The sequence below is a fragment of the Callionymus lyra genome, chromosome 6 (assembly GCF_982586985.1).
Source record: "Callionymus lyra chromosome 6, fCalLyr1.hap1.1, whole genome shotgun sequence".
Taxonomy (NCBI): domain Eukaryota; kingdom Metazoa; phylum Chordata; class Actinopteri; order Syngnathiformes; family Callionymidae; genus Callionymus; species Callionymus lyra.
This window is the reverse complement of record NC_141823.1, coordinates 12,925,780-12,939,908: the sequence shown is the minus strand read 5'-3', so window position 1 is coordinate 12,939,908 and position 14,129 is coordinate 12,925,780. Positions and strand designations below refer to the sequence as shown.

Here is a 14,129-nt window from a genome sequence, read left to right as displayed (position 1 = left end):
AGTGTCCTCGTACGGCTGCTCCTCCTCTTCCTCCTCCTCCTCCTCCTCGCCTGCATTCCTGCTCTATCATTACCTCTCCATTCAGCAGACACTCCTCATATGGTTACTAAGAAAATACTTTCTCTTTTTTAGGTCAACTGCTGCAGCTCCAGACACAACACCCGACTGCTAGGAAGTCAAGTAAACGAACAGGACAATGATAAGGAAAGAACACAAAATGTTTACCAATTAGGCGAGTTATAAAAAACATTCATGAAGGAAATGTTTAAAAAAAAAAGATAATGAAAATTAATTAAATTAAAATTAAATTGGTCAAATAACCAATTTGTATCATATTATTTACATACATTTTTGTATTTTGTTGAAATTATTTGTTTAACTGTTTAATGAAGTAGATAAAGAAGAAAACATTTTTCAATTTAGCCTTTAAATATAATAATAAGTAAAAAACAAATAGAAATAGAAAACCCCCAGATTTTTATGAATAAATATGTCCTTTATCACTGTATGTTAATATAAACAAAAATCAGAGATAAAGTTGTCAAAAAAACCTTTCATACCCTGAACCTTTTTTATTTTGTTAACAATTTTTTCAAGGGGTCAATAAAGTTATATCCATTTATCTATTGGAAATTCAACCTTTTTTCTTTTAAATTTAAAACTTTAAATATCCACAATGTATTTGTTCATATGTTCTACATGTTATTTGTCCGTCCACTCTGGCCAATGACATCCTTTTATTGGTGACATCACAGATGGATAATTTAAAACTTTCTTCACACAATCAAGATTAAATTAATTTTATAAACACATTATTTTGGGACACTTTGTTTTGTGACATATGTGCTTATCAGGATGAACACATTTCAACCTCAAACACTTTTATGTAGCAGCTGTAAAAGTGTTGTAACGACAGGTCACACAGCTGGACTCACGGTTGACCCTCCAGCTCATGAAACAGTAGCTGTGGTTTTGACACCTCATGTATCACGAGTGGTTGTTTATAAATCATATGGGAATTCTCTCGCTATTCTTAGCTCAACCCACTCCTCTAATTGTAGTGCTGGAGCTACTCAGCATCGCGAAGCTGATCTCTAAGATCCGTCATTGCTGGACCATCACCCCCTGCCTGGATCCACACAACCTTCACGTGTCTCAGCAGAGGAGGACGAATCAATGGCATGATGTCACTTCCAACCAATGATCCGGGCCCTCGTCTTGTGGTTGCCTGGTAACACCCCGGCATTCTCCCTGAAGAGGGCTCTCCTCCGGCCCCGGGGGTTTAGCAAACCATTAGCCTTCTCCGGCTATTGTAATGGATCCAAACGTTACACCAGCGCTGGCCTCCTTAAATCAATGCTTTCCACAACTCTCTCTTCGCCACTTATCTGCCAGATACTAACAATCTTTTTAAGAGATAAACTCTCATTAAAACCAGCCTGGATTTTATCAGCGTCATCACAAAAACTTCAGATCCATCTTGTGAACAGATTTCCAAATGTGCTGAGAAGCAGCATTTACATGGCAACTGAAGGAAATCCTTCACGGTCAACAAAAGCCTGTGTACATGAGTCCAAGCCTGTGATGGGGGGGGTGGTGTGGGGGGGCAACGTTTACACAAGCTGGTCCACACACAGCATCACTTCAACAGAAAACCCTCAACAGCTTATGTAATCGTGGTTGTGGTTCCACCATGCATATCAAACATGTTCTCTCGCCTCAGGTCACGGATGACGTTTACGTCCAAAAGATTTTCTCAGAAGGAAGTACGACTTTGCATCAACAGCTGCACCCGTACAACACGCTCTGAACTTCCTTGAGAGAAATACTTGTTATGCATCAATGGTCGACAGTCAACGTTATACTGTCTCCACACAGCTTTAGGCGGCTCATAGTCAGGAAGTGATTTTTGTAAAGTAATGATGGGAATATTAATAATACATTAAATAATCAAGCATGTGAAATGTTTTTTCTCTTTACAAGTCACTGCTCATCATATCAGGGAAGGGTTTTCAAAAGTATTGACATTAAATATGTGGTTCTGTTGATTGTCAGAGTTTATTTTTCCATTTTTCTTGCTAATAAAGTTACTTTTGAATTATTTCTTTGAAATTTGAGGGTTTGTTTATTGAACCTTGTGGTATTAAGAATTGAATATTCAAGTATCAGTATCGAAAATGTTAGTATCGTGACCACCCTACAGCATGGCACTGTTTAATGGATCCCACCTGTGATTAAGTTTGACACCACGATACTTTTGACACCTATTCAGAGTTCCTTATACTATTGTCAGTTACTATATCCATCCTGAGACTGAACGGAAACTCATCTAAACCGTACTGAAAAACAGTGATTCCCAACCACCGACATTTGATACTGGGCTGAAAACGTGATACTCGTATGACTTTTGACACTCTTTTGATCACTTCACTCAAAAGACAAGTAAGGAAGATAAATGAGTTAAACACAAACTCTATTAGAGAACATCTGTTCTGCAGAGAAACCAGCCCCGAGGCTGCTGTCAGTGTTACGGTGAGATGTTTATTATGCATTTAGCGTTTGGGTCGTGACATGTTCTTTTACATTTGCAGGTCCGTGAAAATAATGACGATATTAAACTAGTCCACGGTGAGAAAAAAGGTTGGGGAACCTTGCTGTAGAACTTTACTGAACATTACTTAATAAAATGATATAGGAATTTCAGATCTCTTTTCAGATCTTCAGCCCGAAAAGATTCCCCAAATCCATAGTCATTAAATAAATGTAGTATTAAAAGGGTTAAGGTTGATGTGTGAGTCTAACAAGATTGTATAAATGTGCATGTTAAAACCTAAAATTGTGCATTTTCTACAGTACATGCAACACATTTTAAGTAGTAATGAGAAGAATCTGCCCTAATACATGAAGTAAATAAAAAATATATCTTGTAAATGTCTTCACAGTCCATTAAACATAGTCCTGAAGCTTGTTCATCATTATTAAATGATAAAAAATGTATCATGTCTAGTGTGTGTGAAACTCAGCTACTTACGCTGTGAGTAGAGCAGGATCTGCATCTCCAGCAGGGCGCAGGTGAAGAGCTGGAGCACGTTCTCCACGCCCAGCAGGTGGAACATCTCGCCGAGGGCAAAGTCAAAGAGGGGCAGCTCCGCCGTGCCCGGCCTCTGGCACACGACCGGCCCGTAAACGCCCGAGAACTTGAGGGAGCGCCCGGACGGCGGCAGGGGGACCTCATAGAGGATGTTAAAGATGTAGCTCTCCAGGGGCAGCGGCGGGGGCTGCGGCGAGCTGACGGCCTGGTGGAGCTGCTGCAGGACCTTCCTGCAGCCCTGGGCGAAGGCCATCGGGGTTATGAGGCAGATGCACTTGGAGACGTAGAGCGTGTCGCGGCTGATGTCGTACGAGTTGAAGCGCTGCAGGCGCGAGATGGCGGGCGCGGCGTGGAGCACCGGCCGGGCGTGGGGGGCGTGGGGGGCGTGCTTCTGCCGCAGCTCCTCGTGCGGCGAGGCGGGCGTGTGCAGGATGTCGTACTGCTCGGCGTTGTGCATGTGGTAGAGGGTCTGCATGGCGCTGCAGATCTGCTTGCTCGTCACCTCCTCGAAGAAGGTGAGCGCGAAGCCGTAGGTCCGGGAGCCGTCCTCTCTGGTGATGATGAACGAGTGGAACTGAGGCTCCCGGGAGTCGAACTGAGTCCGGAAGGCGAGTCCCTTCGGCATGCAGAGCTGAGGGAGGTGGAGCACAGAGAGGCAAACTTATGAAAGAGTTAATGAAACTTTGGAGAAACCATTAGGAAACTCATTTCAAGGACCTAAATTGCTTTTGGGGATTTTAGGAGTGATCCATGTAAGCGAGTGAAATTGAACTAATGTTAAAATGTAAAGTACGGGTGTGTATTAAATAGCTGTAAACAGATGTATCCATCTATGTGTTTTGTTCTTACATTATTGGAAATAAAGCCAATTCTGATGATTGATTTTCCCACAAGATTCAGCAGCACCGTTTCAATTGTTTTTTTTTTGCTTTTAAATCATATTTATTTTTTTTCCATAAAAAGCATAAAATAAAATGATTAGATATTTTTATTAACTATCTAACTAACTAATTCATGTGCAAATGCTAGATGGCAGCAGTCATTACGTCCTCGGCAGCTAAAGGAACAATGGAATCCCAAGAGATCCCAACAGTGACTGAGGATGAGAGGATACAGTCGACTCCAGCAGCTTTTAAGGCTGATGTTTGGACATATTTTGGTTTCAAAACGAATGAAAGCAGTTGCGACTTCGTCAAGAGTCATGTGGTCTGTAAATTATGCAACACCAGAGTCAAGTACTCTACAATACTACAAATATATCCTTGATACTACAGTATCTCAATAAAGCCTAACTTTGCCCCTGCATCATGATATGTATCTTGTTACCAGCTGCTTGCCAATACACAACCCTAATGCAAAATAATTTATAAATAATTAAGTCCTTTTAAATACATTCAATGGTTTTCAAAATTTGCTGAGTCGACAGTTCTTTTAACGTCAATAGTACCAAACATTCGAGTCAGGCAATTGTTCAAGGGTCACCTTGGATCAATAGACTTGGAAAGGCTTCTGTGGCTGTGAAGAAAGCAACATGTTTTGTTTCTCCTGAAGAACGAACCATCTGTGTTTTTTGGGGGATTTATTCAGAACAGGAACTAAGTGCAGCCGAGTTCTAATGAACAACAAAAAAGTTGCAGGCTTGTAATCTAATGTTATATATAAATGACAAAGAAAAATCTTTCAGGATAATACAATGATCACTGCGGTAAATTACTGTAGGTCATGATAAAACCAATCACTACAGCAAATACCGAATACTAGAAAAACGTTTAAGAGAAAAATGTACTTTAGGTTCGTTCAGAGCATCTGTAAACCATTTCGTATTTTATATTTTAATTAGTTGAAAACTGGACTCAGAGACTAAAATTGCTTTGGATAATTTTAAATAGTGGGCCATTTGGAAACACGCAGCCTGGTTGATATTAAAGTATGTTGGTCTTAGATTAAAACAAGAAGAACAACACAACACACTAAATATTGTTGGGTTTTTTTTTTTCGCAAAAGCTATTAAAAGAAATTTGCAAATGCTAAACAAACAAAAAAACCTCTAGACTTATTTTATTACCACAAGGAAAATGATGGAAAATGTAATAAACATCACAACAATAGATAATATAGTACACTATGAAATTCCTGATATTTCTTTGGTAGTAGCTTCCCTATAAATACACATTCAGTGATTGCTTTTGACTTTTATGTTTTACTATTCAATCAGTGATTCAAACAACAACATTAACATGTTTTTTTCTTATAAACAAATCAATTGTGATTATTAAAGCCTAAAATTGAGAAAGTTGTCAAAAGTTTTTCATACCATGCCAACAGCATCCTGGTCGAATGGATTCCACTCGACATTGTCTGGAAAGTGTGCTAGAACTTTGGATTTAAAGGTTCTCCGAAGTGGACTCTGCTCAAAATTCTCACCTGGAATGTTTTTAAAAAAAAAAGGGGCGAGAACAGAGAGACGAGGGTTAGAACCACAAATATGGGAACATTTCTGAGACAACAACAACGATGACGAGCGGAGACTGCAGTAGATCGTAATAAGCTGCCGTCTGCAAGAAAACAAACAGTATTAAGAGGTAATTACAAACATGTTCTGGTTTCAGAGGAGGCAAGCGTTGAGGGCGGTGGAAGGTTTAGCTCGAATGGAAGGACAAAGAAAAACACGGAGCATAATCAGAACGTATCGAGTCGACTCGAACCCAGAGTGAAGCAGAAGTGATGCACGCACCGAAGCAGCGCTGAAAACAAGTCATTCAGAGTGTAGGGAGAGGGTCAACATTGACCAAGCGACGCCGGGGCGAGCCGGCGTTGAGTGTGTGTGGAAACAGAAGCCGTGATTGTCAAACATTAGCATGTAGTTTAGCTGCTGCCCAAGGATGTGAGGGGGAAACCAAAAATAAAAAAAAGCGGAAAATTAGAAGTGCATAAATCAGAGAAGGCAGATTCCCAAACCAGTGCAGAAATAAAATGAGAATCGAACGCCGTTGAAAGCGTTTTGTAAAGTTTGGCTTAAAGTGGAAGGATCTCTGTGAAGCGCAGGAAAGAGAGGGTCGGGGGGGGGAGGGCGGGAGGATATGTTTTAGGGGGTTACCTTCGTTTGCACTCGCCAATTTTCCTCTGGCCCCATCTCTGAATTTAGTAGCTTCTATATACTGGCATAACGCTACACAACAAACGAAGAAAAAAAAAAAAAAAGGTATCACAAGTTTGGTTCTGGATGGGCAGCGCATCACTTTAGGTTAACTCGCAGTTTAATACATTTTGATGCGTCAATATGAAAATAAACTGTGGCTTCCTCTGCCGAGAACAACACACTTCATTCAAACCACACAGACAGAAAAGAAAATAGCTTTACAGGAAAACACACCGGTTTAAAAACGCATCAAGGTCCTGTTAACTGAAGCCTATAAACAATACAATTAGAAAATGTTTATTGTTAAACACAGTTATTTATCACATAAAATCAAAGTAATGGGACATAAATCAATGGAGTAAGAAAATATTGACACACTTAAATATCACAATATTATTTCACAATAGTGTAACAATATTTAACAGCACTGTATGCATTTAAAATAAATGAAAATGAACACGTTTTTTGGGGGGGATTTATCATAGTTAATCTATGGTTTGTATTTTTAAACAGTTTGAATAAAATAATTCAATTTTATCTAAATGCAAATATTCAAGTCATTTTGGTTTTGAATTAAACTTACGGACCCCAAATGGCAGAGGATGAGAGGATACAGTAGATTCCAGCAGCTTTTAAAGCTGATGTTTGAACATATTTTGGTTTCAAAACAAATGAAAACTCTGTAAATTCTGCAACACCAGAGTCAAGTACTCTACAATACTACAAATATATCGTGAAGTGTCGTATCGCCAGATTCTTGCCAATGAACACCCCTGATGTTAAACGTGGTGTACTTGAAACAACTAAGTTAAATGGATGAAAGAAATTGTGAATAACTGACTGAATTATGTATTTTGGGATCATGACACCAAGAGGCAAACCAAACACATTTCTATTCTTTAAACGGCAGCATCTTTAGACAAATGACATGAAAATAGAGATTTCCTGAAATATCTATTCTGTCTAGATTCGCTCATCGCTTCAAATCTAACAGAATCCTCTTGTGAGTAAGACGTTGTGGGATTTAATATCGCTCAAATCTCACATGAGAAGTCTGCCAAACACAGCTTTATATTCCCTGCCAAGTGCGGATGAATCAGTTCAGGCAGCAGACGGATACGAGCGTCTTAGAATCCAGGTTTGCTTTAATGCTACGTTGTTGACACAGATATGCAGCCTCCGCTCGAGAGCCATGGTTTCAATGCAGCGAAGGCGACTTTGAAGTGTCTCGGCTGCTGTTTGAAAGTGAAGAGGAAGCACCGGTGAGTGTGAAAGTTGTCACCGAGAACAGCAGCTTCCGGCTTTTTACCAGCAACTTATGGACAGAAAACTACTGAATTAAACTCACTATCAAATACTCAACGCATTTATTATATTTCATATTTGAATAATCTACAAGTCAAATAAATACAATCCCGAAAGAGACACAAACAGCCCAAAAGAACAAATAATTATTATTATTATTAATCAAGAATCAATGTAACCTATTTTTGAAATGTATTCATAAGAAAAAAAGAAAAAAAATCCCCCAAGAGCTTTATTTAATACTTTTAAAAGTAAATTAAGTTTATTTAAATGTTTGCAAAGAAAGGATATCAAGATTAAGACGGTTAAGAATTTAAGACAAGATTAATTTTATAATAACTTCCAACATTCATACATTCATTCTTAGGTCGAAATGAGGTTTCAAAACATCCTGCATTAGAGGTAAAAAGTATTTTGTAGGGATTTTATGTTACATGACTGAAATTGAAAATGACGAATGAAATATTTAAAGCATTACATGTTGTTTAAATTAAATTAAATAAAAAACACTTAACTGAGTAGTGCAGTGAGAATAACCCAGTCAAGGGAAGGAGATTTAAGGATTAAAGACTTTAATCAGTTGATGATGTTCACTTCGAAACTGCCCAACAAAAAAAGAAACTAGGCCACGATCAAAAGTTCAAAACCTCGAAGACGTCACGAGCCACAGACCCGGTCATACCGGGACGTTGTCGTGAAAGAGGCCGGGAAAGGAACTGATACGTGCCTCTTTAAATACATCATTTTCATGAACTAATAAACTGTTGAGACAAGAGAACTTTTGAGAGAAATCAAATAAATTGTGACCTCTTGTATCTTTTATTTCGGTCACTATTCAAAGTACTCTTTTGGAAAAATTCGATAAGTCAGTACAAATTTGGAGTATAAACATAATTGATTGGTTTTTAAAAGGAAAAAATTAATAATATTACTTTAAGAAACGATTAATTAAAAATACCTAAATAAAGAACTAATTCTGTAGGTGAATCTGATAAGCTGTGAAGCTCAAAGACAGTCTTACAATGAAGGATAAAGAAACCAAACAAACGAGTGTGCGGCGGAAGAAGTAGGAGTGATGCATCGTTGAGTTTCTCGTCAGCGAGCCAGTGACCACCCACGGATCTGCCTCCTGCCGAGCGAACACTTGCTGTTCTGACATGAAGGCATCGACCAACAAAAAAAAACGTGACGTGGAGACGCCTGCGACAGATTCTTGTTCATCCCACGGAGCTCACTCTTGATTTCACTCGACGTCATCTATAGTTAATCGTCAGGAGACGCCAGGTTGACTGGAAAAGATGTCGGAACGCGTCTTTTTACTGCTCGTCGCAGCCGGGGGGGTATAAAGGGAGCGATGCAATTTAAGAGTAAATAAAGAGTCAATGACCAGGAAAGATGAAACGTTGTGAAGCAATTTAACTGCAGAGAAACTTTACGATGAGGCTAGAGGTTCCCTGAGGTGTTCAAGGGTTTGTTGAAGGCCCACCTGGATTTAAGGTCTACTCAGAGTCACTCAAAGTTACCAAGCATTCACACGGAAAAGAAAACATTGTTTTTATAATTACCGTACTGTTGATTTGATTATTACTGTTTTTTCTCTGAAGAGACTCTTGACACGTCTCAACGCTTGTTTAAGTCAATTTTATTCACAAAATAACTAACTGTTAACTAGTGAAAATGAGGGAAAAACTAACTATATAATGATTTATTGTGTTATGTTTTGACCTAAAGGTCTGTCTGTGAATATAATGCAGACATAAAACTGGTCTGTGGGGCAAAAAAAAACCGATGAGACAAATGGCATCAGAAGTAGGATGGAGACGTAAAGCCATCAGGACTCATACTGAAGATTCAACCTCTACAGGAGGGAACGGTTGAAGCTCAACTTAATTTTTATTTTTATTTAATTGCAGATTCTTTACTTGCTCATAATCTGTCATGTGACCCAACAATGAAACCAATCATGACAAAATACAGTCCACAATGTCTGGTTCAACCTGTCCAACGAATAAAAGGAAAACCAGGGCGTCTGCTACAAGAACAACTCAGCTGGAGAAACATCTGTTGGGTTCCACGAGGGACACGTTTGAAACCAGGACCAGAGAAAACACACATGCACCCGGGAATGTGCAGGTCTAATTGCTGAGGTCCGATGGGAAAGAATGTGTTCGCTTAACAAGTGGGTCTCAGCAAATTTGTTTGACCGTCACACAGAGGAGGGACTTCAGCCGCAGGAGTCTGGCTTGGATCCACCTCCGGGTTTCAGGATTTACGTGGACTTATGTTGCTCTCTTATTAAAAAAGTAATAAAACCGTGGAAAAAAAAGGCGTTTCATAGTAAAATCCTTCTTTTTGTGCTTGAGTTTTAGGTGAATACTCGTCTGAAAACGGTAGAAAAAAAGCAATGTTTGTTAAGAAAATAAGGATTCTTCGCACTAAAGATTCTAATCCCGAGGTCTATAAATATAAAAAAGCCACATGATGCGATAAAAGAAGCTTTCGTGTCGAGTCCTTCATCCTCATTTGTTTGCCGAGTGGGACCGAGAGAGGGAGAGTTTCCTGAGGAACTCAAAAGGATATTTAGCATTTGAATAAACAGCCAGTGAGTGTGTAAGAGCGAGTGTGCGAGTCTGGGAGGGTCATAAATATGCTAACTGGGTATTTTTCAGAGCCTGTACATCGTCTTATGTTGACCGTCTATGGAACCTGCATTTTAAAAAGCTTAAAAACTCTTCTTTTATAGGTCATTTATCACCATCTCCTATGTGTGCCCTCGATATAAATCCAACTTGATTAAGAAATGTAGTTTGCCGTTACCTTAAAAAAAGAAAAACACAAGCCGATTGTAAGTTAGTACCATGGAGCAAGGTTTTGTACTTGAGTAAAAGGATTTCACTGACAAATAATGAACTGACTGAAGCAGTTGTTCGACACATTCTTGTAATCGTCGCTGAGGAATTTCCAGAACACTTTCGCAAAACTGATACGGGCAAACCCCAGACTTTGATTCTAGGTGTGGTAACAAAAAAAACCCACACACAGCCACTGACCACAAAAATAGAAACGGTCGTGGTTGTATAAATGCAGGAAAAGAACGTCCATCTTAATCTATTTATTCAGCCATAATGAGGTCTTAAATGCTTTTAATGGAGAAGAATATTATTATGTACTGTAACTCATTTTTAAAAAGTGTTTTTATACCGTATTTCTAAAATAAATGCATTTAAAATGAAATATTACCCAGAAAATGTGCTTATTTAGATGCATTTGATTATTTCATGGCATAACTTCATTTTGTACTTTATATTGGATTTTTTTTCAATATAAAGTACAAAAGGATCTTAAGGATATTTAAATAAATAAATGGAAAATTATATAATATGCTATCAAAGTAAAGCTCAATCTTATATTATATTGTCCCATTTATTATTTTTTCCCACTGAATTTTCCATCTAATTAAGCTTATTTTATTTGTCCCATCTTCCCTTTGCCTCTCACAACAACAGTATGAAATGTGTAAATGGATAGTTTGGTGTCTATTCACTTGTTATTCTTGCTAAATATCCTTTAGTGATTCTGATAATGATATTCTTTGGACGTGTAAAAATACTTATTTATTCCACACATCGAGCTGGGGTAGGATGTAGCCACATCTGCAACCCTATATTAGAAAATGAAGCGAAGTAGACCTAGTGTAAGAAGGTGTTATTATCCTGAGGTCGCATGAATAATGTGGACTTCAATGTCACTGCAGCACACATTGTTGCCACCTTCCTCAGCATGCAGCGGTCAGTACAATGAGGCTCTGATTCTCACACCTTCGAGGGTCCATTTCCTGCACTAGTTACGGCGCGATCGGACGACAACCTTAAAGTCCATCTATACGGCTTTTATCCAGGTGTCACTCCTGTCTTTACACAAGCGGCTGAAGACCAGACAGCAGCTGTTGTAGCTGCAAATTATATTACGTTTATCTTACATAACCTAGGTGTTATGATGAAATATTGATACACAGATATGTTGTGAGGCATTTCCACAAAACTATATCGATATAAAACACCACTGAATCCACTTATATTCTCTTTCAAATCATATTAAATTATTTAATCATAGTTATTTATTAATAATATTTCAATGAAGTGTGTAAAATAAAATAATATATTTTTTTATTATTTAGAATTAACATGAAAATATTCACTGCGTCTTTTGTGTTGTCAGAAGTCATTACATCCTCTCCAGTTAAAGGAACAATTAAAACCAAGAGATTACTGAGGACAAGAGGATACAGTCGACTCCAGCACTTTTAATGCGGATGTTTGGACATATTTTGGTTTCAAAACAAATGAAATAAGTTACGACTTCGTCAAGAGTCATGTGGTCTGTAAATTCTGCAACACCTGAGTCAAGTACACGACAATACTACAAATGAATCCTTGTTACTGCAGTATTGCAATTTATTGTATTGTTGCCCCTATATATACGTATCACAAGATTCTTGCCAATACACACCCTTAATATACAACATGAAGTTAAATCAGTAAGTTAATACTAGCTTGTTTTCAAAATACTGCCATGAATCACAGTAACACACTTTCTTTAATGTGCTCACACCTCATGAATTACAAAAGAATCTGAACGAAACAGGAAGTTTCATGGAAATAAGAAAGAGGAAGTGAAAACTTGAGCTGACTGCATGTAAATGAAAGGAAATAACAAGAAAGTAGATCACTTATACCGAGACGTTTAAGACAAAGTGTTGTTTACGCCTTCATTTCAATTGTCACCGTTTAGTCAGGGTTGTGTTTGTTTTGGTGACGATGTGTTGTTAGAAAGAGGATTATCCCTGGAGTGACCTGGTCACCAACAGATTAAAACACCTCGAGTCTGAGACTAGATGCTCTCATTCTTCACCACAAACACTTTCACTCTTTCTACCAACAGAGAAGAAATGTGTGGACGGAGTTTCCTCCGGTCACAAACTGGCATCGGGAGCACAACCGTGGAAAACCCTGACATTATTGAAGTGTCTCACAACACCCTTCCTCTCAGCCCCTGAAACCAAACCACGACGACACAAATTCTCCCTCGAAGTGTCTTCTAGCATCAACAGGAAAAGGATAGAAGGTCAAAGTGAATTGAAAGCAGAACAAACCGATGATGCAACAAATGACGCCTTTAAAGTCGACATTAGCTTTGTTCATTTTCTTTTTAGTCACGCACATTTAATTCCACGATGTTTTTAACTTTCCCGCAGGCAATCAAGATGTTTTTGGTTAAATCCCAATCTTGAGGTTTTATCTTTGAATTAACACTGTCAAAGATCAAAGAATTTGTCATCATCGCCGATTCATTCAAAGAACACATTTGTACCTTCTTATAGGAGTCTTTTAAACTCTGAATATTATAAACATTTGTGACACAATCTCCCAAATCCAATGACATTGAATTTTACAGCACAGAGTCGTCTCAAGACAAGAGTTTTAAGGAATCGGGGAAATGTGAGTTCTTCTACTAGAGCGGGTCGGAATTCTCATTGCAGAGTTTTGTATTAACTCCAGGCGAGAACTTGTTAAGACAAAAGAATACACTGTTACAATAGTATAAACGAGAAAACACATGGATTACAAGCTCCAGATCGTGTTGTGACATCATTTTCCTTAATTTAGAGATTTTTCTCAGTTGAAGGAAATAGTTTTAAAGTCATTTTATAGTTTAGATAAAACGTTATAATCTTTGAATTAGTTGATTTTGTCGAATTATTATCTTGGTAACAATTCTATCCAGTGTTTGTATATTTTAAACAGTATTACTACAACAGTATAACTACACAATAACAAATATCACTGAGACATTTGGACACGTATTCCTCACCCAATGGATAAAAAATCAATACTTGGATAAATGAATAAATAAAATCTCAGCCACACATTACTTTACAAACGGTTTTTTTGTAGTAAAGTAAAGATACCCAAAAGAAAAAGGAACCACGTGATGTTCCAGATGTACTACAGAAAAAAACATAAATGGCGATTGTAATGTTATTGTTTACGACGCTCCGTATTAAAATAAATACTTATGTAAACAATATTCTTGACACGAATGTGTTTTAAGATGTGAAATATACTGAGAATATGCTGTGGTTTTAAGAGAAAACTGTCATAACGACTCAATAATCCTCTTCCAGCAGAGAAAACAAACAAGCTGGCGACGTTAGCAAAGGCCTCGCTCCACAGGAACATACATCCCAGAATATATCCAGCACCAGTCGGAAATAAAAAAAGGTAGAATATCGATTAAAAATAACGACAAAAAAAGAGAATTAACGTCAACAACTGGAGCTTCGGGCTCGTCGTTTCCTCCTCCATCTCGACGCTAAAATGCTTACCGGACAGTTCGTCTGGTTCCAGCCCGCTTTCGGTGTCGAGTCCGCAGATCACAAAATAATCCGCGAACCGGCAGGAGGCAGAGCTGAAGCCGGTGGTCATGGTGGGAGAGGTCCGGTGGCGCCCTGGGGTCCTCCGCAGGGAGCATATTAGAAGAACTCCAGGACCTGATTTCTCTCTGCCATCACGGATGCTCCGGAGTGTCAAGCGC

At 38.5% G+C, this 14,129-nt stretch overlaps 1 protein-coding gene across 3 annotated transcripts in view; it reads right to left on the bottom strand.

Annotated features, from left to right (window-relative positions):
• Nucleotides 1-14,129, bottom strand: part of dennd5a (DENN/MADD domain containing 5A) — a 28,264-nt gene extending 14,135 nt beyond the window's left edge. For 2 of the 3 annotated variants that reach the window (XM_087793705.1, XM_087793708.1), the window contains exons 1-4: nt 13,921-14,129; nt 6,189-6,260; nt 5,406-5,515; nt 3,032-3,722 (exon numbers count right to left, since the gene is read on the bottom strand). In XM_087793705.1, coding sequence (XP_087649831.1) covers nt 3,032-3,722; nt 5,406-5,515; nt 6,189-6,260; nt 13,921-14,020 — 973 coding nt within the window. In that variant the 5' untranslated portion in view covers nt 14,021-14,129. The remainder of the gene's footprint in view (nt 1-3,031; nt 3,723-5,405; nt 5,516-6,188; nt 6,261-13,920) is intronic. The other variant, XM_087793707.1, reaches the window with a different exon arrangement.